This window comes from Anabrus simplex, chromosome 5 (assembly GCF_040414725.1).
Source record: "Anabrus simplex isolate iqAnaSimp1 chromosome 5, ASM4041472v1, whole genome shotgun sequence".
NCBI lineage: Eukaryota > Metazoa > Arthropoda > Insecta > Orthoptera > Tettigoniidae > Anabrus > Anabrus simplex.
The window spans coordinates 74,630,911-74,657,988 of NC_090269.1; the positions used below are offsets into that span (position 1 = coordinate 74,630,911).

The 27,078-nt window shown below is 41.7% G+C and overlaps 1 protein-coding gene across 1 annotated transcript in view; it reads right to left on the reverse strand.

Annotated features, from left to right (window-relative positions):
- Positions 1-423: 423 nt before the first annotated feature.
- The window catches only part of LOC136874363 (trypsin-1), a 31,638-nt gene continuing 4,983 nt past the window's right edge, over positions 424-27,078 (reverse strand). Inside the window, exons 3-5 of the mRNA XM_068227772.1 lie at positions 20,387-20,500; positions 4,294-4,437; positions 424-575 (exon numbers count right to left, since the gene is read on the reverse strand). Of these exons, the coding sequence (XP_068083873.1) occupies positions 429-575; positions 4,294-4,437; positions 20,387-20,500 (405 nt within the window). The 3' untranslated portion in view covers positions 424-428. The remainder of the gene's footprint in view (positions 576-4,293; positions 4,438-20,386; positions 20,501-27,078) is intronic.

Genomic DNA, 27,078 nt, shown 5'->3' on the forward strand with positions numbered 1-27,078 from the left:
TGCTGATTGAATACTTCTGCCTTTTGAATATCCTCGCATATACACTCCCCTCGTTCATTAATGATTCCTGGAAGATCGTTCTTGGAACCTGTTTCCGCCTTATGCCTGGTGGTTGAAATTTCCGACCCTTCCGGGAATCGAACCCGGGACTCCTGTGACCAAAGGCCAGCACGCTAACCATTTAGGCATGGAGCTGGACACAATGCCGTGAAAGTATCCTAATATAAATTATTGTAGAATACAAAATGATCTTCTTCTACATGAATTCTTAAGAACTTTCGTTATAATGTTTAGTTCAAGGAATGTAAAAGAAAAAAATACCATAAAATTAATGTACATTTTAATAAATGAATTGATAGAGAAAATTTCTTTACAATGCAAACAAAATAAATCAATTTAAACATAAATTATTGAAGTCTCTTCTTTGTTCAAACTCCACTGTTGGAAGAAATCCAGTTACGAAGCGTGGCAACTCGGGAGTAGACCCCGGGAAATTTCGGTAGTCCACATCCATTGCCCCAGGAAACTATTCCATGGAGTTTGTTATTAGCGACAAGTGGGCCACCGGAGTCTCCCTGAAACAAACGTTGATAACTTACTTTGTAAGTCAGCCATTCTTCAAATCAATGCTAGTAGCTTAACGTTACACTAACACATCGAAGGTTATCGGCGGCGCATGGAGAGGAATGGTAGTGACCATAGTCTTAATATTAATGTACAGCTCCAGAATTTGACTGGTGCAAAATGGGAAACGATGGAAAAATATTTTCAGTACTGCCGAATGTGAGATTCGAACGAACCATCTGTCAAATGCAGGTTCATATCTACGTGACCCAAACTCGCTTGTTACATTCAAATCAAACGTAACAATCTAATAACTGTAATGTAATAACATAAATAATATGACGCCGATTTAAAACTGGTTGCTAAGATTTACTCTTTAATAACTCTCAACGAAATGAAGTAATAGTTTTACTATGCAATTTTATTACTATAATTTAATCAGTATACCTATAGGAAATTATTATAGTTTGTTTGTACTTAGGAATATAGAACATGAAGCAGTACATGATTCGAGCACCCTGGGTGCCAAATATAAAGACTTGCACTAGGCGAGTAGGACATGTCAAAGGACACTCCCGGCATTAAAAGCCATTTTTAAATAAGTAAATAAATGCCTCACTTGAGATATCCAGTACAATGAACAAGTTTCAATGAATTTAACATCACTGTACTGGAAATCATTTAAGAATAAACCTTAACAAACTCAATTTGAAGAAATATAGTGAGTGGCATCATTCTAGGTTCAGAAAATGGCAATCGTAATTTTTGGTGTTGTCGTTCATATTTACCGTCGATACAAAGGTTTGAGAAGCCTCCGTGGATCAGGCGGCAGCACGCTGGCTTCTCACCGCTGGATACCGTGTTTCGAATCCCGGTCACGCCATGTGAGATTTGTGCTGGGTAAAGTGGAGAGAGGACAGTTTTTTCTCCGGGTACTTCGGTTTTCCCTGTCATCCTTCATTCCAGCAACACTCTCCCTTAACATTTCATCTGTCAGTCATTTATCATTGCCCCAGAGGAGTGCGTCAGGCTTCGGCAGCCGACACATTTCCTATCCTTGCCGCTAGATGGGGTCTTCATTCATTCCATTCCTGACCTGGTCGAATGACTGGAAAGAGGCTGCGGACTTTCACAAAGGTTTGAAGATGAAATGTTGACTAGTGCTGCTTGTGATGTGCGGTGCGTCTGACAATGAGAGGAGTATATCGTCATTGCGCCTAGCTAAGCCACTATGTGACAATATTTCAACTTACAACTCTGACAAGAAAGGTTCTGTCATCTAAGGTTCAGTATATATATTTTTACAATCTGCTTTACGTCGTACCGACACAGAGAGGTCTTATGGCTTCAATGGGATAGGAAAGGGTTAGGAATGGGAAGGAAGCGGTCGTGGCCTTAATCAAGGTGCAGCCCCAGGATTTGCCTGGTATGAAAATGGGAAACCACAGAAAACCATCTTCAGGACTGCCGACAGTGGGGTTCGAGTCCATTGTCTCCCGAGTGCAAGCTGATAACTACGTGACCATAACCATACAGGCACTTGCTCGGTAAGGTTCAGTATTGCATGAACTATGTCAATGAATTTTCATTCTAAGTGATACATGTGCTGCAGGTCCATATTTCTTCCCTCAACGTTGTCACATAACGGTATTTCGAGGCGCGACGACAAAATGATTTTTATTTAAGGCAGCAAAGTTTTGCTCTCATTCGACTGGTCACATCACACAAGACTAAGAGGAAAATATATATTATCTGCGTCTGACGAGAAGTCGCGGCAGCTTGTAGGAACGGCACGAGTAACAGATATTACACTCTAAGAGTAGTATAAGTGGATGGTTCGGCCACCTCCATCTCCACCGGCCCTCCGCAAAGGCCTCCTCCACACGGCGGGAAATTTGAATTTTGGCGCGAGATTTGAATTTGTAAACAAAGCCACGTTCTTTTTTGACAGCTGACAGCGGCCATCTTTAATCAACAAAGCACCGTGCTGCCATCATTAGCTACTACCTTTGAAATGTGGTAGCGGGCAATTTGAAAAATTCTATGTGCTTTTTTGACAGATGTAATCCGCCATCTTTAATCAACAGAACATAGTGTGCCATCTTTATGGCACTAAACCCCATCGTGGTGGCGGGCAATTTGAAAAACACGCACGGGCGCAGTGGTAGTGCATACAAGGAACCTGCCTAAGTTGAGCCGTGACAATATATCGAAGTGCGTGTGTTAAATAGGCAGAGATTTACGAGTTTAACAGGAAAAGGTCATCAAATCCCACGCCTTTTATTTCTGCGGGGGAAAGCTTATTCCTTTTTGTGGAATGTGGGAGAATGACAATGTGGTGTTTGATTTGTAGGCAAGGTGCTCAAGAATACAAAAAAGGTTCAATGTATGTCATTATTCTGTACACCAAGTCAATAAGTATGAGAAATATGGGGGTGAAACGTCGACAAGTGGGAGTGCGACAACAGCGTCATACTGAAGACCCGCGGATACAGAATAGGTTTCGGTCTATAAGTGGCCACGGCTGATCCGTGGTCCGACAGCTCTGCTCTCCAAGTAGGGTTGCAACGTTTTGATATAATAAATAAGGGACACTTACCTAAAAATACGTGTTTTTTACACGAAAATTAGTTCCATTAAGCAGAATAAGATAATTATTTAAATTAGTAAAATAAACTTACTTCTACCCTTTTAACAGTACATACAGTACAATGCATCTGACATCTTAACATTGATGTCTGCGATGAGCTTTGATAACTTCACAATTTACGCAGATTTAGTCTCAAACAGCATGAAGAATCACGTTAGAAACTGGAATGGAAGATCTACGGAAGTACGCGGCGGAAGACGAGGTAGCATGTTCAGCTTTACCAGCAAATGGCGAGACATCACATGATGTCCTTCTTCTAGGGCTCCAAAGAGCTACTTTGAACTTCAATGGCGCTGAAATCAAATACGGATTTCAAAACATTTAGAGACAAAAAGAAAAAAGACAAACTCTCCTTTTACGGGACAACAGTTCATAATACGGGACGCAAATTTTCACCTCAAATACGGGATGTCCAGTACAATGGCAACCCTTTCTCCAAGCGATCAAGCGAGGAGTGTAGGGGTGGCCACGGCTTTATTCTGGCTCTACGCTTCTGTATTCAGAAGACGGGGAGGGGTTACACCTAATCGTCGGCTGACCTGATAATGAGAATGGGTTCCCCGTTGTTTTTCATTCTCCTGCAGTAAGGAGAATGCCGGGACAGTTCTTAATACAGGCGACGGCAGCCGCCCGTTCACATTCTCCGAAAATCTCCTTCACCGTATTAAATCTCCCTGGCCTGAGAGTCGGCATTACCATCTAACGAGGTCCACCGTCCCCTTTAGGGACGGAATGAAACTTGTGTAGTTAGTTAGTTAGTTAGTTAGTTAGTTAGTTAGTTAGTTAGTTAGTTAGTTAGTTAGTTAGTTAGTTAGTTAGTTAGTTAGTTAGTTAGTTAGTTAGTGAGTGAGTGAGTTAGTTAGTTAGTTAGTTAGTTAGTTAGTTAGTTAGTTAGTTAGTTAGTTAGTTAGTTAGTTAGTTAGTTAGTTAGTTAGTTAGTTAGTTAGTTAGTTAGTTAGTTAGTTAGTTAGTTATGTTGGATTCTCCTGGTGTTAAAATTTTAGCACTAATGCAAATGAAAACCTCCGTACACCGAGAAGTGAATTACTGTCCTCCGATTAGGATTTAAAGTCTCTCACCTGACAAGCATCCCTTCGTCCATCGATAAAACCAGCACAAAGCATTCGGTCCGTGATCTCTCCATTATAAGTCAAATTACACCGTATGTTGGGTACGATGGGTAGTATCACCTTCTGCAAAGTGTCAGATACCGAGCCACCTTCCTGTAACAAAATAATGGTCACTTGATACAGTAGTATAAAAAGAATATATGACAATGTAAGAGTAGGTATATACAGAATGTATCAGAATAGTATATTAAATACTTTTGGGAGGCAGTATTAGGAAATCTCCCAGTATAAAATGTCGTACATGTTTTCTATGCAATATGTGTGAGGAATTGCACTGGTTTGTACGGCGCGCATAAGAACAACTTTACAAAAGTGATTTAAGAGACAGAAATGACTTACTAATGAACTTATTGGCGCAAAAACCTTTCATAATATCAAACAGTTCAAACCAGATGACTTACTGATATAAAACCTTGCATAATGTGCAACAATAGAACACAAATTACTTATCGACGAATTTTTATTGTTGCACAAACCTATGTCCTTCGGGACAGTGCACAGTACATGTACCTCGCAGGAAGTCGTATTGGCGTTCTTTATGAGGACAGAAGTATGCATAATGCGAGCGACAAATTCCTCTCTTCTGTTTGCATTTGTCTTTGTAAACTTCACCTTTCACTCATCCTCAAAGACAAAATTCCATTGGAATAGAATCTAGAAACTGTGATGACATCAGTAACATAAACAAATAATTTCCACGTCCTTAATTTTTTGTAACGTTTCTCTCCCATCCAAACAATTGTAACTGCACACACTGCGAATTGGACACACCATGTTTACGGCCTACATGACTGATTATGTTGAAATAGTCCATACTACTGTCTCTCAAAATATTTACTATTCTACTGAATCACCTTATATAATTTGATAAGTTGGTTCACGGTAATGGACGTCATGAGAAGGCTGAACAGATTTCAGTGAACTACCTCTCATTTTAAACTGTCCTATCTGAAGATATTGGGAAAAAAATAGTAGTTCCATAAGCTTCGTGCAACACTGTACTGCGAGTGGCGAAAATTGTTCGTGTGAAACCATGGGCGCCCACTTGCCCCCCCCCCCCCCCGGAATTCTAAAGATGTTTGTTGTAACCAAGGTTGAAATTTACAAACACAACTTTTATTGCTTCACTTTATGATATTTACACAAATAACTGAAATTTATTTTGAAGCAAAAAGGAATATTGAATCTTGAGAAAAGTCTGTCTTTAGACAATATGTACAGGTTTACAGTTTTTATATACACTTCTATCTTGAAAAGATAGTCTTTGTGAATTGACACGTTGATAGTCGAGAACTATCTGGCACACTAACATGAATGTCTTTGAGAGTCCTTGTTTGTTGAAGTGCCTGAATTCCTAAAAAGCAAGTTCAATTGATTGAAGAAATTCCACCTAGCGAAACTAAGGGAGCTTGCGTAAATTAGGGAATGGAAATGGCTTGTAAAAGAATTACGGAACATAGGCAGTGGAAACAGGTAAGGGAGCGGTGACCAGAGGTGAAACCTCGTACTGCCAGAAATTCAGTCCACCTGGTCGAAGCACATTTTCAAGAGGAGTAGCCTCCGTGCTCGACGTAGGGTGTATTCTGGAGCTGGACACCGGGCAAGTGGGCGATTGAGCAGGCAGGGAGCTCCTATTTATAGTACACTCGATGGTCAGGCACGCGCACTGAGGGCTGCGCGTCGAAGCTAGCAGAATGATACACAGGCGCGCGTGCAGCTGGCTGGTGGAGCGAGACGGGAGCGCCGGACATACAACAATGTTGATATTCAATTGTTTAATATCATACCAGATTATTTCATAAACTGAAATTACTGACAGTCATCTAGCATATGTTATAACTGGAAGTTTCTGTAAACAATTTAATGTTGCTGACGTTATATTGGTTTTTATATTCAAGAAAATTGTTAATGTGCCACCCCCCCCCCCCCCGGAAAAGATCCTGCGGGCGCCCATATGTGAAACCGCGCAAATATCTGGCGTAGCTTCACCGTGTGTTGCTATAACCGACTAAATAATAATAGTGATATTTCAAAGTGTTTTATATGACAACAATCAGCAAATTTACAAGCAAAACAGTTCATTGTAAATAGCAATAGAGACGACTGCTAATGCAATAAGAGAAACATAGGTTCACTAGATGCCCTACCTTTTCATGATTAATCAATCAACCAACCAATCACTACTGATCTGCATTTAGGGCAGTCGCCCAGGTGGCAGATTCTCTATCTGCTGTTCCTAGCCTTTTCTTAAACGACTGCAAAGAAATTAGAAATTTATTGAACAACTCCCTTGGTAAGTTACTCCAATCCCTAACTCCCCTTCCTATAAACAAATATTTGCCCCAATTTGTCCTCTTGAATTCCAACGTTATCTTCATATTGTGATATTTCCTACTTTTAAAGACACCACTCAAACTTATTCGTCTACTGATGTCATTCCACGCCATCTCTCCGCTGACAGCTCGGAACACACCACTTATTCGAGCAGCTCGTCTCTTCTTCAAAGTCTTCCCAGCCCAAACTTTGCAACATTTTTGTAACGCTACTCTTTTGTCGGAAATCACCCAGAACAAATCGAGCTGCTTTTCTTAGGATTTCTCCAGTTCTTGAATCAAGTAATCCTGGTGAGGGCACCATACACTGGAATCATACTCTAGTTGGGGTCTTACCAGAGACTTATATGCCCTCTCCTTTACATCCTTACTACAACCCCTAAATACCCTCATAACCATCTGCAGAGATCTGTACCCCTTAATTACAATCATATTTATGTGATTATCCCAATGTAGATCTTTCCTTATATTAACACCTAGGTATTTACAATGATCCCCACAAGGAACTTTCACCTCATCGACGCAGTAATTAAAACTGAGATGACTTTTCCTATTTGTGAAACATACAACCTGACTTTTAACCCCGTTTATCATCATACCATTGTCTACTGTCCATCTCACAACATTATCGAGGTCATTTTGCAGTTTCTCACAATCTTGTAACTTATTTATAGATGGTAGATGATGATATGTTTATAGATGATAGATGATAGAAGCAACGTTATGATTTATATATTAGTAGCGGAGATAGGGGGTTAATGTTTATGTATATACTAGCTGTTGTACCCGGCGTTGCTCGGATAGTTTTTGAAATCATTTAATATTTGTATTACCAGTTAGTTGAGTGTGAAGTGAATGCTTATATAATTCTTTTTGAGATGTTGATTTTACGACTTATCATGTAGTTTTATAGTTATTTAGATGTATCTGACTTCAAGTTTTAGATTATTTAATTATCGAGTAAACACAAATCTCGGTCATATTATACTATTTACTTTTAAGCCCTTCTCAGCTCCTGCCTCGATGGAGGCTGAACGTGGACTTAAACGCTATCAACAGCGTCACAGTTCGTATCAGCGAAACATAAACAATGGATTTCGACATTAATATTGGTTATTTTCCTTATTTTTGCAAGCCAGCCCCTCTCAATCCCCAACACCAGCGGGGGCTAGGTGTATCTGAACCCCACAGTAATGTTTTCTATATAGTAAGTCATGTGTATACCAAGTTTGATTGAGAGATATGCTAAAACATACACACATCCTTAAACTCTGTCCCTTTGGACGTTTTCAATTTTTTGCCAGTTCTCATCCGCCTGCCGATTAGGACTGAGCTTTATCTTAAACGGCATCCAGAGTGTTACAGTCCATCTCAGCGACCCCGAAAACTATGGATTAGACACAAATTTCGGTCATTTTCGGTTAATATTTACATTTCGCCCCTACTTTAGAGGCTAGGAGTCTCTTACCCCTAGGGTATATTTCTCCAGACAGTAGGTCCAGTATACGCACATGCGTCCATTCTCTCGGTCATTTTCGAAATTTTGTTTTTCTCTTTTTCTCACCGCTATGCGAAAAGAGGCAGAAATTTGACTTCTAAAAAAATGGAGCGTTACTATTCATCTCAGCGACCCCGAAAAGAATGGATTCGACACTATTTTCGATTATTTCTACATCTCATCCCGTCGTAGGTGTGCTAGGGTTGTCATACCTCCACGCACTTTGTCTCCTGATAATAAGTCATAAGTGACCAAGTTTGTTTGAAATTGTTCCCGTAGTCCCGAAACGTATGGATTCAACACTAATATCGGTCATTTTCAGTCTTAATTACATTTCGTACCCTTGTCTAAGGCTTCAAGGGGTGTCTTTCTCCCTTAGTATTTTTTTCAGGTAGTAGGTAATATTTGTATTAAGTTCTGCTGACAGTTATACTGGAACGTACAAAAAACATCCCTAATCTCTGACATTTGGATATTTTCTGTTCTTGACTCCTTCTCATCCGCCTGGCAATTGGGGATCAACTTGGACTTAAACGACAACCGGAGTATCACTCCTCATTTAAGCGACACCTAAAACCATGGATGTGACATTATTTTCTATTATTTTATATCTAACTCCCTTCCTAACCACTCACCACAAAAGGGGCCTTAATTTGGACTTTAAATGTCCAGAGTGCCACTATTCACCTCAGCGACCCTAAAAACTGTGGATTCGACACTAATTACGATTATTTTTGTATATCACTCCCTCCCTAAAGGGGGCTGAACTTGAAATTAAGAATTTCCCGGGATGTCACTGTACATCTAAGCGACCCCGAAAAGTATGGATTCGACACTATTTTCATTTATTTTTATATATGACCCCCCCTTGCCCCCGCCCCTAATGGTTCCTGGGGTGTCTTATCCCCACGTGGTTTGTCTCCTGTACTGAAAATCCGGAGTGTCGCTATTCACTTTGGCGACCCCGAAAACTACGTATTCGACACAATTTTCGATTACATGTATATATCACTTCCCCCTCGCCCCCACGCCAAAGGGTCTGAACTTGGACTTTAAAAAATTGGAGTGTCAATATTCATCTCAGCAACCCCCAAAATTATGTATTCGACACTACTTTGATGATTTTCATATCTCAAGCCCCCCGCCCCCCACCCCTAATGGTTACTGGGGTGTCTTATTCCCACGTGGTTTGTCTCCCGATATTAAAATTCCGGAGTGTTACTGTTCACCTTGGCGACCCCGAAAACTGTACATTTGACACTAAATACTATTATTTTTATATCTCACCCCCTTGCTCCCCGCCCCAAAGGGGGATGAACTTGGACTTAAAAAATCCCGGGGTGTCACTATTCATCTAACCGACCCCAATAGTATGCATTCGACACTACTTTCGATTATTTTTATATCTCACCCCTTCGCCCCCCGCCCCTATGGGTTCCTGGGGTGACCTACCCCCACGTGGTTTGTCTCCTGATAGTAAAAATCCGGAGTGTCAGTATTCATCTCAGCGACCCCGAAGAGTACTCGACATTCTTTTCGATTATTTTTATACATCACTCCCCCCTTGTCCCCCACCCTAAAGGGGGTTGAACTTAGAATTTAAAAATTCCCGGGATGTCACTATTCACCTAAGCGACCACAAAAAGTATGGACTCGACACTATTTTCGATTATGTGTATATATCACTCCCCCCTCGCCCCCACACCAAAGGGGGCTGAACTTGGACTTTAAAAAAATTCGGAGTGTAACTATTCATCTCAGCGACCCCGAAAAGTATGGATTCGACACTATTTTCGTTTATTTTTATATATGACCCCCCTCGCCCCCCGCCCCTAAGGGTTCCTGGGGTGTCTTACCCCCATGTGGTTTTTCTCCTGATACAAAAAATCCGGAGTGTCGCTATTCACTTTGGCGACCCCGAAAACTATGTATTTGACACTATTTTCGATTATTTGTATATATCACTCCCCCCTCGCCCCCACCCTAAAAGGGGGCTGAACTCGGACTTTTAAAAAATCGGAGTGTCACTATTCACCTCAGCGACCCCGAAAAGTGTGGATTCGACACTATTTTCGTTTATTTTTATTTATGACCCCCTCGCCCCCCGCCCCTAAGGGTTCCTGGCGTGTCATACCCCCACGTGGTTTGTCTCCTGATACTGAAAATCCGGAGTGTCGCTATTCACTTTGGCGACCCCGAAAACTATGTATTCGACATTATTTTCGATTATTTGTATATATCACTCCCCCCTAGCCCGCCTGGTGGCCATGATCGTTAAGGCGCTGAAGTCTAAAACGGTCTAACACCGAGGTTAGCCGGTTCGAGTCCCGTTGGTCGAAAAAATGTTCACCATCAGAATGTTGGCCGGCAGGGTAGGGGAGGTGGTGGTATACAATTTCTAATCACTAGATTGCGTGCCAAAAGCCTGGATTAAATTCCATACCTCTCCGCAGTGCTCATATGGAGTGAGGGCATATGACGCTGTTGATGGTGATTCGTCCGTCGGATGGGGACGTTAAGCCTTGAGCAGACCCCTTGGTGCTATTCGACAGGAGTAGGCTATGTGCCGGCACCGGGTTTCACCCTCTCCCTACTATCATATATCACGTCATTCATTTCATCTCCCATTAACTCCTCTGATGAGGTTGACGTCAGGAAGGGCATCCGGTCATAAAAAACCGCCACGACAAATTCATCTCACCTCATACCCGACCCCGTAGGGAAACGGGACAAGGGTTGGACAAACAAACTCCCCCCTCGCCCCCACCTCAAAGGGGGCTGAACTTGGACTTTTAAAAAATTGGAGTGCCACTATTTATCTCAGCGACCCCGAAAAGTCTGGATTCGACACTATTTTCATTTTTTTATATATGACCCCCCTCGCCCCCCGCCCCTAAGGGTTCCTGGGATGTCTTACCCCCACGTGGTTTGTCTCCTGATACCAAAAATCCGGAGTGTCGCTATTCACTTTGGCGACCCCGAAAACTATATATTCGACATTATTTTCGATTATTTATATATCACTCCCCCCTCGCCCCCACCCCAAAGGGGCTGAACTTGGACTTTAAAAAAATGGAGTGTCACTATTCATCTCAGCGACCCCGAAAAGTATGGATTCGATACTATTTTCATTCATTTTTTATATGACCCCCCTCGCCCCCCGCCCCTAAGGGTTCCTGGGGTGTCTTACCCCCACGTGGTTTGTCTCCTGATACCAAAAATCCGGAGTGTCGCTATTCACTTTGGCGACCCCGAAAACTATGTATTTGACACTATTTTCGATTATTTGTATATATCACTCCCCCCTCGCCCCCACCCCAAAGGGGGCTGAACTTGGACTTTTAAAAATATCGGAGTGTCACTATTCATCTCAGCGACCCCGAAAAGTGTGGATTCGACACTATTTTCGTTTATTTTTATTTATGACCCCCCCTCGCCCCCCGCCCCTAAGGGTTCCTGGCGTGTCTTACCCCCACGTGGTTTGTCTCCTGATACTGAAAATCCGGAGTGTCGCTATTCACTTTGGCGACTCCGAAAACTATGTATTCGACATTATTTTCGATTATTTGTATATATCACTCCCCCCTCGCCCCCACCCGAAAGGGGGCTGAACTTGGATTTTTAAAAAATTGGAGTGTCACTATTCATCTCAGCGACCCCGAAAATATAGATTCGACACTATTTTCATTTATTTTTATATATGACCCTCCTCGCCCCCCCGCCCCCTGGGGTGTTTGGGATATCTTACCCCCACGCGGTTTGTCTCCTGATACCAAGTCATAAGTGTATCAAATTTGGTTGAAATCGCTCCTTGGGAGGAGATGTGGTACAAACCCACCCACCCACCCACCCACCCACCCACCCACATACATACAATGACTTTTATATATATATAGATTTAATAACGCTGTCTTCAGGAAAATAATTTTAGGCCTATTGATAATACGATATCATGGTAGTGTAGGCCAATGCTGCTAGGGAGCCGATTAATTTCTTCCGTGAGTGCTTTGCGTCAGAGAAGTGTAAGCATATTTCAACTGTTATTTATGCAGTTACCTCAGAACGTGTCGCCACGCTAACTAATTAACAATGTCATTGGTCTCGAACTTCCATCTCAAACGGAGGGAAAGAGAACTATAACAAAACGAGCGAGTTGCCCGTGTGGTACGGTCGTGCAGATGGAAGCTTGGATTCGGGAGATAATAGGTTCGAACACCACTATCGGCAGACCTGAACATGGTTTCCCATAGTTTCCCATTTTATACGAGTTTGTACATTAATTTAGGCCGCGGCCACCTCCTTCCTTCCTTCCTTCCTTACTTCTCACAGCCCTTTCCTATCCCATCGTCGCCGTAAGAGCTATCAGTTTCGGTGTGACATAAAGGCAAATTGCAGACATATAGCAAGGGGAAGGGATTAGAAGAACTTCCTCCGATAAAAAGGCAGAGGCTTGATGTTGGACAAATTGATTTTGAACCAGGAAATTGAATTTAGCGATAAAGCTATTTATAACATGATGAAAACTGCAATTGGCAGCCATATGGATTTTAGGGAGCAATGGAAAGATATGTATAGATACTTTAAGGCAGAAAGAGGTTCCAGGGGGGGGGGGGCATTCCAGGGATCATTAATGAACAAGGGGAGTGTATATTTGAGGGCTTACAAAAGGCAGAAGTATTCAGTCAGCTTTGGGTAAAGATAGTTAGATATAAGGATAATCCCGAGATAGAGAAGGCGACTAATACTCGCGAATTACTAAAATTTACCTATGATAATAAAGACAGTTATAAAAAGATACAAACTTTGAAAACTGGAAAGGCAGCCAGCATTGATAAGATTTCTGGAGATATATTAAAGACTATGGGATGGGATGTACCCCTTAGTGTTATACCTGAAATTCTTATTTGCTTACTGTTTGCAAGAAGGAGTGACACCAAATGAATGGAGATATTCAGTAGTAGCCACTGTGTACAAAGGAAAGGGTGACAAACATAAAGCGCATAATTAAAGGTCTGTCAGCTTGGCATTGTTGTTTGTAAGCTCAGGGAAAGCATTCTTTGTGATTATATTAGGCACGTTTGTGAAATTACTAACTGGTTTGATATAAATAGTTCGGGTCTAGGAAAGCTCATTCCAGTGAAGCTCAGCTTGTAGGATTCCAGCAAGATATAGCAAATAGTTTAGATTCAGGAGGTCAAATGAACTGTATCGCTATTGACCTCTCCAAGGCTTTCGATTGTGTAGATCATGGCAGTTAACTGACGAAGATGAGGGCTATTGGACTAGACAAAAGAGTGGTTGAATGGGGGGCTGCATTTCTAGAAAGCTGAACTCAGATAATTAGAGTAGGTGAGGTAATGATTAAGAGGATGTTCCGCAGGGCAGTGTTATTGGACCTTTATATTTTCTTATATATATAAAATATGATGTGCGTATAGAACTGGAATCATATATAAAGCTATGAAAATGAAAAAAATGGAAACCTACAACCTGTTTTCCGGTCATTGACCGTCAGGGATGTAATGAATGAAACATATATAGGCTGTTATTACAATGGGGTCGCCACTCCCAAGGTGATTTATTAATGAGGGGTAAATGCTATGAAATGATAATGGAGAGTGTTACTGGAATGAAAGATGACAGGAAAAACCGAAGTACCCGGAGAAAAACCTGTCCCGCCTCCGTTTTGTCCAGCACAAATCTCACATGGAGTGACCGGGATTTGAACAACGGTATCCAGTGGTGAGAGGCCGACGCGCTGCCGTCTAAGCCACGGAGGCTACATATAAAGCTATATGCGGATCATATTATACTATACATAGTTGCGGGATATGAGCGATTGTAGGGAGGCCTAAATAATGCTGTGAAAAGGACAGCGGACTATGATATGACGTTAAACAGGATAAAAAGTGAGGTTGTAATTTTCACCAAGAAGAAAATTCATCTCCATATGTCCCTGATAAGACCGCAGGATTACGTGATACGAGAACTGGAAAAGATCCAAAGGAAAGCAGCATGATTTGTTCTGGATTATTTTCAAGAAAGGGAAGTTTGGGCTGGGAAGACTTGGGAGTAAGGAGGCAAGATGCTCGACTCTGCGGTACGTTCCGAGTTGTCAGTGGAGAGATGACAGTGGAATGACATTTGTAGGCGAATAATCTTGAGAAGAGCTTTTAAAAGTAGGAAAGATCATATGAAGATAAAGTTGGAATTCAAGAGGACAAATTGGGGAAAATATTAATTTATAAGACGATGAGTAATGGACTGGAATAAATTATTATCAAGGGAAATTTTCGACAAATTTCCAAGTTGTTTGAAGCCATTTAATAAAAAGCTAGGTAAACAATTGATAGAGAATCGGCTACCTGCACCACAGCCCTAAATGCAGATCATTGATGCTGATGATGATGATGACAGAACAAGCCAGCAACTCATTTAATGACCTGCAATATCACGACAGGTAATGTCCGATGTAACATTTTCTTGCTGGATAAATTATCCTACATTTCAGGGATTAATATCATACTTTTGTGTAGTGGTATTCTACACTACTGGCAAGACACAACCTGACGGATAAGAACCAAAAAGTTAAAGTTGCGCAGAACACAGATTGATGTAGAGATTCGATGTAGAAACAGCGAACATACATAGTGCGAGATAAGCTGTGGAAGAATAATAGCAATATTTTAAACAAACCATGTTGGTGAGTTTTTCTATCTACTCTCTGCCTTTGACTTTTATTTCCTAGTGGTTTAACATCACAGTAACACACAGGATGATGACGTAAGCATGGGAGAGGTTAATTAACCCTGTAAGGAATAGTTTTCAATTATATGAATCGACCCCTCTCCTGAGGCATCTTTCATGATTTTTGAAACTCTTTTCTGTATACCTGAACGTCTTTCAATACATTCGGTCACATTGTCTGTATTCTGAAGAAGACTCAGAATTAGATTTCCAGTGTTACTGTCCAAATATTGCCGATAAAAAGTCATTAACCAACATCCCATTGTCAGTTTCATCGATATCTCACTCGTCACTAGTAAAAACTAGTAATATTGCTTCATACAGCGAACGACTTGATCCCTTGCATTATTGTCTACAAAACTCGATACTCGAGATTAGTCACAGACGCAGCCAAAGAGATACAAAATTATTGTTCAGTCTATATCGATGAATAACATCAACTCGGGGCATGATTCAAAAGCAGAAAGCCAGATGTTACCAGATATATTGTAGAAGGTGTTCTAGCGGCACGTGCATAGTAAATGAAGCAAAGTTCCCCGAAACGTATCAGTACGTTCACAGAGAACATGACATATGCAATACATGCGTAGTAAATAAAATTTAAGGTGAAAATGGGAAATAACAGAAAGCCATCTGTATGACTGCCAACGTTGGGATTCGAACCTATCCTCTTCCAAATGCAAGCTCATGCCTATCCGACCCGAAACGCGTAGCCAACTCGCTTGGTCAGTTAGTGCTAAAGGGTGCTTACATGTGAGAGATCATGTTAGTAGGTTTAATGTTAGTAGCTGCTAGCAGAAACCTGTTTCGGACACCACCGATTGCCCTACATCTGCATTTGTCTTCAAAGATTTTGAAATTTTTTCCTTAAATTTTACCTTTGATATTGTGTCTGAAAGGGTTTTACGTACTAAGTTTGCCAATTTTAATTTAACTCCAAATTTCTGAATCGACTTGTGTACGGTTTCCCTCTCAAGAGAATCAAAGGCTAAGAAACATACATGTACTTTACAACATATCCTTAGAATTAATTAACGGATTATGGATTTAAAATCAAATACTTGTTCTGAGCAGGATCTGAATTTTTGAAATCCACTCTGATATTCACCCAATTGACTATGGAGTATTGTCTCTGCTCTATACTCTGTTTAGCAGTATTTGTAAAGAACTGGCAGGCGGGATACACTTCTACATTTTTTTTTCCCCACATCGTTATGCCCAACTGAGGAGCACGCTTGAACTTATTTAGCAGATGATTTTGCTTTCTTCTCTTTCAAAAATCTCTTCATCCTCTCACTGGAATTCTTCTTACGTTCTTCTGTCCAGATTTTATTAGTTGTAGCTTTTGGCTCCGCGAAACAATTATTATTAATCAGTGTTCTGAAAGCAGATCGGTTCTTCACAGTTTTTTTTTTTTTTGGTTGATGTTGATTTCCTGAAGATCTAATTCTATTTCATTTAGGCAGTTGTTCCTGACTTTCAGTGTGAGGGCAAGATCTAGAATTATTTTGGTCAGTCTATCATTTTTCATTCTGAGAATGTGACCATAGAATTTCAAGCTCGTTTTCCTGATAATGTCTGAGATTTTTTCAGTATGGAAATACATTTCATGAGATTTGCATTTCATCCATACTCCCTCTGTGCAGACTGGGCCGAAAATTTTCCATAAAATTTTTCTTTCTTGCTTTTCTATAGCTTTTATGAGTGATCTACCGAAAATGATTATTATTATATATATAATTCGATGGGGCCATCAAGGACCACGTTAAGTCTTGTTGCATTTGACACTAAACTTGGCCTTCTTTAGAGCCCAAATTTCCCTCATTCTTTGTGAGTGGGCCTGCTTACGCTCCTCTGCCCAAGGGGCACCGTGTCTTCTCTTCGGTTGCTCGTCTCGGTTAAGCCCGTTTGTCAATATTTTCCTGCGGAAGAGAGCTCTGTTAAGGACGTCTTCAGCTGAGATATGTAGCATTTGCAGGTCTACTTTGGTATTTCTAAACCAGGGAATTGTGGTTTTGGGGTTTGAATCAAAAAAGTGAAATATTCCTTTAGTTAACTTTCTTCCATCCATTCTTTTCAGATGACCGTAAAATCGTGCCCGTCTTTTTCTGATTGTGCCGGTAATTTTCTCTATTTTGCTGTAGACTTCCTTGTTGGATCTCTTTTGATGGACTCCATTTCTGTACTTTGATCCCAAGTTTCCTCTCACAATTTTGCGTTCTTTTTTCTCTAGTTCTTCAAGGAGTCCTTTGTTGGCATTTAGAGACAGGGTTTCGGCTGCATATAGAACTACTGGCTTCAGAACTGTTTCATAGTGACGTATCTTGGTGTTTTGGGAAAGGCATTTTTTGTTGTAGATTGTGCGGAATGTTTGGTAGGCTATTTCCAGTTTGCGTACTCGCTCATGAAGTGCTTCTTTGTCCAGTCCATTTTTCATGATGATCTCACCCAGATATTTGAATTTGTCTACTCGGGTGATGTCCCCGTATTTTGTATGGAGTTTTGGTGGAGCCTCTTTGATGTTAGTCATTGCTTCTGTTTTCTCAAACGATATCTGCAAACCAGTTTGTTCGGCAATTTCCTTTAAAATTTCAACTTGAGCTCTAGCGGTTTCTATGTCGTTTGAGAGAACAGAAATATCATCAGCAAATGCTAAGCAGTCTGTTGCGATCCCCTTGGATTTGGTTCCAATTCTCAATGGACTGTAGTTGGTTTCCTGTAATCTCACCCGCCAGGTTCTGATGATCTTTTCAAGAACACAGTTGAAGAGTATCGGGGATAGCCCATCACCTTGTCGGACTCCTGTTTTGATGTCAAAGGAATGCGAGAGACATCCGTGAAACTTCACCTTGGATTTTGTATCGGTCAGGGTGGCTCTAATTAATGCCAGCAGTTTCAAATCAACTCCAAATTCATTTAAGATGTTTAGCAGGACTTCCCGGTCAATGGAGTCGTACGCTTTCTTAAAGTCCACAAAGACAGACACATGCTGCTTGGACCTTAGTGTACAATATCTGATGATCGTTTTGAGGTTTTGGATCTGTTCAGCTGTTGAGCGACCTTTTCTGAACCCTCCTTGGTATTCACCTATTTGATGTTCGACTTGTGCTTCGAAACGCTCCAGGATGGCAAGTGATAGAATTTTGTAAGTCACGGGTAGCAAAGATATTCCTCTGTAGTTGTTGATGTTCTTCATGCTGCCTTTTTTGTGTAATGGATGGATCAAAGCTATTTTCCAATCTTCGGGTAGGGTCTCCTTGTTCCAAATTTCTTCTATTTGCTTTTGCAAGATATCGAGTGATTCCTCTGGGGCATATTTCCATAGTTCTGCTACTACTGAGTCTTCCCCCGGCGCTTTGTTATTTTTGAGACGGGCAATATGGCGCTTGATTTCATCTCTGTCGGGTGGTCTGGAATCTGGGTATCTGATTAAGGGTTCCTTGGTCTCAATGGGGATTTGCGGTTTAGAGCAATTAAGTAAATTCTTGAAGTAATCTGCCAGAATGCTGCAATTTTCTTCATTTGACGTCGCCAGTGTGCCGTCCTTTCGCTCAAAGCATAGAGATGGTGGTTTATAGCCAGTGAGTTTGCGTTTGAAGGCTCTGTAGTACTCTCTGCTTTCATTCTTCCTTAAGTTTTGTTCTATCTTTTCAATGAGAGATTTTTCGTATTTACGTTTCTCAGTTCTGAACACCCTAGCTGCTTGGGCACGTTGGGTTTTGTAGGTTTACCAATCATTTTATGATTTCGTAGAGTAGTACAGTTTCCACGCGTTGAATCTTTCTTGGAGGACTGATTCGCAGGTACCATTCCACCAAGCATGCTTTTTGCTTCTCTTGATTTCTGCAACGTCTTTGGCGGCCTCAACAAGGAGACTTTTGGCGTTGTTAAAGTCACAGTCATTTGGTCTAGCCTTCTCCTGGAACTCCTCGACCCTTTGCCGAAGTTTATCATTGTCGAAGCGTGTGATCTGTGTGGTTGTCTTTTTTGTGTTTGCGGGAATTGGTTTGAATTTGATAAGAGACATATAATGATCTGAGGCCACATTGATGCCTTTCTTTACCTTGATATTCATAATCTCAGGGCTGTTTCTCCTGGAGATTGCAACATGATCAATTTGGAACTCTCCGAGAGCTTGGACGGGAGAACGCCAAGTCATTTGCTTTCTGGGTAGATGGCGAAAGTGGGTCGACATGACCTGCAGGTTGTGATTTTCGCAAATGGACACCAGTCTTTTGCCGTTGGGATTGGTTCTTTTGTGAGCAGGGTAATTTCCTATAACTTTCTTGTACTTCTGTTCACGACCTAGTTGGGCATTGAAGTCACCCAAAAGAAGCTTGACATGGTGTTTGGGGATTTTGCTTAATTTTTCATCCAGTAGGTCCCAGAAATGATCAATTTCATCTGGATCAGACTTGTTCTTATGTTTGTAGGAGCATGTGCGTTAACTAGGGCGTAGGTTTTGTTCGCGCACTTAATTGTGAGTATAGACAATCTGTCATTCACAGGTTCGAAATTTGCAACCGATTTAAGAATCTTGGTTCTAACAGCAAACGCGGTTCCAAGCATCACAGCTCCATTGAGGATTCCTCTTTGCGCTTTGCTCTTGAAAAGTCGGTAGCCTTCCGATTCAGAAATCTATTCATCTGGGTACCTTGTTTCCTGTAGGGCCATTATGGATATCTGATTTTCGTGAAGAGCTTTGGTGAGGGTTTTCAGCTTGCCAGTTTGTGTAAGTGAATTTATGTTCAAAGTTGCTAGAAAGGTTTTAGATTTTGACCTGAGTTTTTGACGCTTCGGGGTACACCGAGACGCTTCGGCTCGTCTCTTGCATGATGTCGAGTCTCCCCCAGAATCCGAATGAGACTCGTGCGCCTTGGCGTTCACGACGAGGGATTTATCGGAAGATTTACCCCCTGGGGTATGTTTCTTGAAATGTTGTGCCATCATGCTTCTTGACTTGACTTTGCTTTGGACGGGTACTCATCCTTTTACAACTAGGGTTGTTAGCCCTAGAGGTTGCCTCAAGATGTGTTCTAGCTTCTGGTCATTTACCAGTCTTCGCCGTAACCCTGGCAAGGGACCAGTTTTTTTTTTTTTTTTCACGGTGGTATTTTATCTCCGTACTACCCTCTGACTCTGCTGGTGGCAGAGCCAGCGAGCTTCCCCAATTCCAACGGGACGCGCCCGATGGAGGTAACCGGTAAGTCCCCACACGGGTATTATTATTATTATTATTATTATTATTATTATTATTATTATTATTATTATTATTATTATTATTATTATAAAATAGGTTCCATACTTGTACCTTCATGACTTGGAAGTTCAGAAACTCGGAGAAACCATTTCGAAGGTAGTGAGCGATGAAATTAGTACCTACGAAAATCCCGAGTCCATGGGTGCTCACCAACCTAGCTTTGCTGTGAGTTGTAAATATTTTAATTTTACTCATGTTACTTACCGAAGTGGCTCCCCAGCCAGTGACGACAGCTTTGGTCCCGTCAGGAATGATCTCATTCTGAGAGGGTAAGGCGACAGCGCTGACGTTTGGTCCAAACCGGAATGGAGAAGATACCTAGAATTGGAAATGGAGAAAGTTATTTGTCTGGAATTAAAGCTTTAATCCAACTGTTAAGGCCACCACACACAGAGAAAGCCAAGAAAAGCTACTCTATGCTAAATAAAGCCAAGCCATGTTGTGCTATGTCATGAATAAAAAGCTAAGCGAGACTCTGTTATGCAGCCGTTTAAAGATGGCGGATTAATTTAAAAAGAGGCTTTTTTATTGGCCTCTGTCGGGGAAGAAGAAGAAGAAAAAGAAAAACAGAAACAGGAGAAGATTCTGTATACGTGAAATTGGAAAGAGAATTATTCATAGTGGATTCCATCATTTGATTTAAGCATTGTATGGAAATGATGAATTAAACATTATTTTTGTCTGCCTTTGCTGGCAGGATGTAGTGTTTACAGTGCACTATGTCTTCTGGTATGGGCTAGAATAAATTTGTTACTTTCATTGACCTGTCTCAGTCTCATCCTTGGCTTTGACAATATGAAAGTGACCGAGGTATGAGCGATGCCAGTAATGCCATTCCTTATGCAGCCAGTCCCTGTTCTGAATGGTGTGAAAATATCACTCATAGGGTCCGTTGGTGCATGCATTTCAGTGGGCTTGGCAGACTGATATGCAATAGCAACTTCTGGCTCAGTGAGGAAAGCAACGGGAAACTACCTCACTCCTCACTTCCCTAGTATGCCTCTTCAGTGACACCTAGGCTATCTATGACAGCTGTTGGTGGAACTGTAGAGGATCGAACCATCCTTCGGGCTGAAAACCCAAAACCCAACATACATTTCGTCTAAATCAGGAACAGTTTCGTGAACGTCCCTCTATTACTGAGGATGATATTAACGAAAATGAAGTACCCATATTATTGAACGTAGGGTAAAAATGTATATAAGAACAATAAACGATACGTACATCAATTTCCGGAGTTTCATTTATTTCTTGCCAACAGGTAAGTTGACAGTCAAGTATATTTTTATACATCTTCAGTCAGTGTTTCTTCCTTTCGTCTGCTTTCCATGATAATTAACAAACGCAGAAACAATTAAGCAATATACTTTAATAGCTACGGCACTGAGGTAATTCACGAAAGTCACACACATGACGCGACTGTTTGCTAGATGCCGAGCAAAAAAAAGTGATCGTGTGTATGCACTATGAAAATCACCTCCTTGGCGATCTGTAAGATTTAGCTTGGCATCGCTTAAGTTAGCGTAGCTTAGCATAGCAGTCAGTGTGTGCCATTCCATGTAACTTCATTGGAGGTGTTTTTTTTTGTTTGTTTGTTTGTTTGTTTGTTTGCGTAACATATCGTAGTTTAGCTTAGCTTTCTCTGTGTGGTGGCCTCTATACCCGTTGTTGACGGGATAATACTTAACAAGTGCATGATTACATTTCTGTGGACCCCTCGTGTTGCTGTTGAGCTCCTGAAACGCGCAAGTGGACAGCTTCTCCCTCCCCTGTTAGTGGTTTGTCGTTTACGTACTCTTCATCCAGGCTCTCTTTTGGCCCTGTGCTGATTCATTTTTTATGCGTTTGATCTCTTCCTTCTGATATAAAAGTCAAATGTCAGGTTAACATTCAAAATGTACAGAGAGATGTACAAAGCTTTAAACACTGTGCCAGAATGAAATCCATTTCAACTTTCCATAGAGTTATTTATCGGCTCTTGGATTTTAACTTTCAGGTAACTACGACTGATTTTCCTTATTTTTCACTGTTTCGGTAATATTTAAGAAAATATTCGAAATGAACTTCGTCATGTACAGTTTTCCTGTAAAACCAACCCTAAGGGAGGTACATCAAGTTTTATCTTTTAAGATCTCTCTGAAGCCCTCCTTCTGCTGATTTTGTTTAACGACTTATACAGCAGCTAAGACACTAGCGGCCTCTATTATAACTTAAATACCAAATTTCATGAAAATCCCTCTATCCGTTTTCTCGTCATGCCGTAAAGTACATAGGCTATTATTTGTCCTGTCCGGTATAAAAATAAAATATCAGGTTACTATTAAAAAAAATACAGACAGAACGACTCTTTTATATTACATATAGTATATATTGTACAGTAATGGACCTCCGTGGCTCAGGTGGCAGCGTGCCGACCTCTCACCACAGGGTTCCATGGTTCAAATCGCGGTTACTCCATGTCAGATTTGTGCTGGACAAAGTGGAGGATACTCCGGTTTTCCCTGTCATCTTTCATTGCAGCAACACTCCCCAGTATCATATCATTTTATCTGTCAGTCACTAATCATCGCCACAGAGGAGTGCGAGGGGCTTCGGCAGCCGACAAAATTCCTATTCTCGCCACTAGTTGAGATGCGACTCAATTGCTTGACGAGTATCAAGGAACCAGGTTATTACCATTACTTCCCATGGACTGTACTGGAACTTCTGATATGGTAATTGGAACTTCTAGAAAATAATGAATTATTGTAATTTCTAGTACGGTAGCTGCAGATTAATGGCAAATGGTCCATGGTAACTTTGGTGAATAGAGTTTTGTGCACACCTGGCTTTTGAGTGTTGCAGATTTCGATCCCCAGCCTGGAGCAGAAATTCACACAAAATCAGTAATAGGTGACATAAAATCACTCTTCTAAATTTCACTACTTATTCAGCAATAATTTTTATCTGGAAATTAAGTCGTGCGTATGATAATTGCACTGAAAATCCTTATTTGTACCTAGTTCCAATTGTGGACTGGGCACTCCCTGCAGATTCTTCATCTAAGGTTTCGAACTAGCCCACGACTATTTCCTGGTGCAATATGTATATTATTTTGGAGATCATGTATTGAACCAATAAAGACAGCAATGCGGAGAATTTGATCATGTGTGTCATGATTTAAGACAACATTCGGCAGATTTCTCTGGTTTCACGGTAATAATAATTACTACATTCTATCACGTCCTAGTCAAAATTAATTTATCTATCATTATTCACTGTTATTCAAGACTTGACAAGACTGTCCCTAAACTCAGAACAGAATGTGGTGTTAGATGCTAGGCTAAGGAAATGGAAGATCAATTTGCAAGAGCGGTGTTCTGGTTGGTGCGTACCTTGGTACCAACATCAGTGAAAAGTGCGGTGCCGTATTGCAGTTCAGTGCGGGACTAAGGGCAGTGCTGATGGTGATCCAAGGTCCTATGTTTCCTTGTGGACGAAGCCTTACGTGTATGAAGTAATGTTTACTAACACAATACTTACTCTGATGAGCGCGATGTCGTAGTCTGCAGTTGAGAGGCTGAAGTCAGGATGGGCGAGGACAAAATTTGCTCGATGTACGGTACCACCACTGCCACGAAATGATGTACCGGCACGGAGACTAAAAAACCATGCAGAGAAACTGAAATGTAAAGTACAAATTCAGGAAGACATAGCTCATGTAACCTGCTTAACTCATAACTTATTGTGAAATTTAGTTTGGAGAAATTAAAATTAGGAAAAATTCTGGCTTGATTCTCAGGGTTAGACGCAATTGGAGAGTTATACCATTGTTTTAAGTTAATGTATATATGAACTTTTGCCGCCTCTGCAGTCTAGGGGTAGCGTGCCTGCCTCTTATCCACAAGCCCCAGGTTTGATTCGCCGCTTGGTCAAGGGTGTTTGCCTGGACTTGAAGGCTGGTTTGAGGAACACTCAGCTTACCAGATAATAATTGACGAGCTATCTGACGGTGAACTAGTGGCCGAGATATAGAAAGTCAAGGGTAACGGCCGAGAGTATTCGTTGCACTGACCACGCGTCGCAAAGTAATCTACAGGCCGTCAAGCTGAGCAGCGGTAACTTGGAAGGCGGAGGTCAGTCAGGGCTGTAACACCATGACGAGGGTATTCATTATAACTTCCTCAGTCAAGCTATTCGATTAGAATAGATTAACCGGGTGAGTTGGCCGTGCGTTTATGAGCGCGCAGCTGTGAGCTCGCATCCGGAAGATAGTGGGTTCGAATCCCACTGTCGGCAGCCCTGAAGATGGATTTGCGTGGTTTCCCATTTTCACACCAGGAAAATGCTGGGGCTGTACCTTAATTAAGGCCACGGCCGCTTCCTTCCCATTCCTAGGCCTTTCCCGTCCCATCGTCGCCGTAAGACCTATCTGCGTCGGTGCGACGTAAAGCAAAATAGCAAAAAAAGAATAGATTATACCGGGCGATTTGGCCGTGCGGTCAGGGACACGCGGCTGTGAGCTGGCATTCGGGAGATAGTGGATTCGAATCCCACTGTCGACAGCCCTGAAGATGGTTTTCCGTGGTCTCCCATTTTCACACCAGACAAATGCTGGGGCTGTACCTTAATTAAGGCCACGGCCGCTTCCTTTCAATTCCTATGCCTTCCCTATCCGATCGTCGCCATAAGACCTATCTGTGTCGATGCGACGTAAGGCAACTAGCGAAAAAAAATATAGATTGTTATATTATTGGGTGTACGTCCTCTAAATACTTTTAGGGTTTTCGGCAGTTGTGTCTCGCAGGAGTTATTTTACGTGTAAATCCCCTAATTCATCACAAGATTGGCGAGCCATATCTAGTCTCTAGTCAATAAACGCAATAAACGAGCTCACGAATGCCACCTCTTCACAAGTTTACTAAAAATGAAAATGATGCATCCGGTTTACCGTTGATTGCTCCGATCTCCAACAACTGCTTGAATTAAAGTTATGAAGGAACGACAATATTTTTGTACTATCATTCAAAAGCCAAGATACTCATAAGAATAAATGGTGCAGTAGATGTAAGAGCAATGCATAGCGAACAGATTATTCATTTCCCGTGACCGAGGAGGAGACTCCATGCGCTGGGCAGCACGACAAGTTGGCAACACGAGTTCGTGCTATAGCAAACTAAACCTTCAGTGGTAATTAGAAATCTCTTTGAAAAATTCAATGCTTTGAAGAATGTAGACATCGGAAAAAAATGGAAGGGCCATGAAGGGTGAGGAAATGAGGACTCCTCTAAGCAACCTAAACCTTATACTATCAGGATTAGAGGACAAGAAGTTTTGATAAAGGGTTGTAGGATAGGTGAAATGAATTTAAGGCTCTGGCTCCAGGCAGGCTGAGAGGCTTATACTGTTAAAATTCTGCCTTTCTGAGCCCAAGTCGGCGGATTGTCAGCGTGTTTTGCAATCCAATCTATTCATTCAGTTACTATTTACAGTTACAGTATTTACAATTTCACTCGAGTTTTAGCTTTCTCATGCACCTCTCCACTCACTCACTCGGGCGATCACACATCACTCCGACGCATCGAACTCCTGAACTCCAGGACGGCCTCCACAGCTCAGTGTCATTGCAGAACAGTTCAGTTCGCAACTTGCAAGACTCGTTAAACACCGCGCGTAGCCGTCTCACGGACTCACTCTCACTCGGATTCGCTAACATCTCGTAACACTGACTCGCTCTAAATTGACTCGTAGCCACAAATCTCATCGGTGCCTGGAAGTCCCGGTACCAGTGAGGAGTTTTAGTCCGTCGGCCCAATTTGGGACTTGAGTGCTATTTCGTAATGTAATTCTATCTAAAGACGTCATTTGTGTTGATAGTTTGTGAAATTGTGAAATTTAAATCACGCTGACCAGGATCTGGTCTGCATCCCTTAGTAGAGGGGGGTTAGAGGAGAATATCCTTGGGAAGACCTATGGTGTCATAGTTACCTATGTTCGTGATCATCGAAATTTTGCTCTTAATGAGCGGTCATAATTTCGCAGCTGTGTTGCGAATCCTGCTATGGATGGTGGGGAGCTGATACCGGTCTTGCAGGTCGTTGTTAACTTCGTACCACCGGGTACCTGTTAAACGGCACAGAGCACGGTTCTGTACGCGCTGTGTCTTATCTGCAGTGCCACAAATAGGGCTGGCATACTCGAGTATCGGTCGGATAGTCAATTTGTAGAGCAGGAGTCGATTTTCTATCGTTAGCCCGTTGTCGGCTCTAATAATCGGAAATAACATAAATAGGCACACATTTGCCGGCGCAGTGATACAAGAAATATGATCACCGAACGTTAATATTCTGTCTAGGGTGACACCTAGATACTTAGTTTGCTTGGTCCACTTGACGGGTTGGGTGCCGGGGGCGGAATTTAGTAAATGTCGTACGCTGCTTTTGTCTACATTAATTTTAACTCTCTACTTCCCTAGCCAGGGCTCGAGAGTGAAGACTGACTCAATTTCGTCCAGTTAGCTGTTTATATAGTCCTTCAGTATATTCTTAGATTTTCCACTTCCTGATCATTCTCTACATTGTTTATCAGTTCCCAGCTTCTTCCAGTAGCTTCATCACTGCGAGTCTGAACAGATTGTTTTACTCGCTGCTGGCCCGTCCCCAACGTCGCTGCTCTCCCAGTATTTTCACCTCCCCCAACCTCCCCAAATCCCGGCTCTCCCGGCAGTAGCGGTCCTAAGAGGTCGCCCCCCCCCCCTCCAGTAATTGAAAATGGGTCCTTCGTTTCCTGCTAAGGAAAGTTACAAGTTTATTTAGCAATACAGAGTTGTATATTATTATAACGAACAACAACGGCACAACTATTATAAGAAGAAGAAGAACATAATTTAATTTTCAAAGCCAAAGGAATTAAAATAA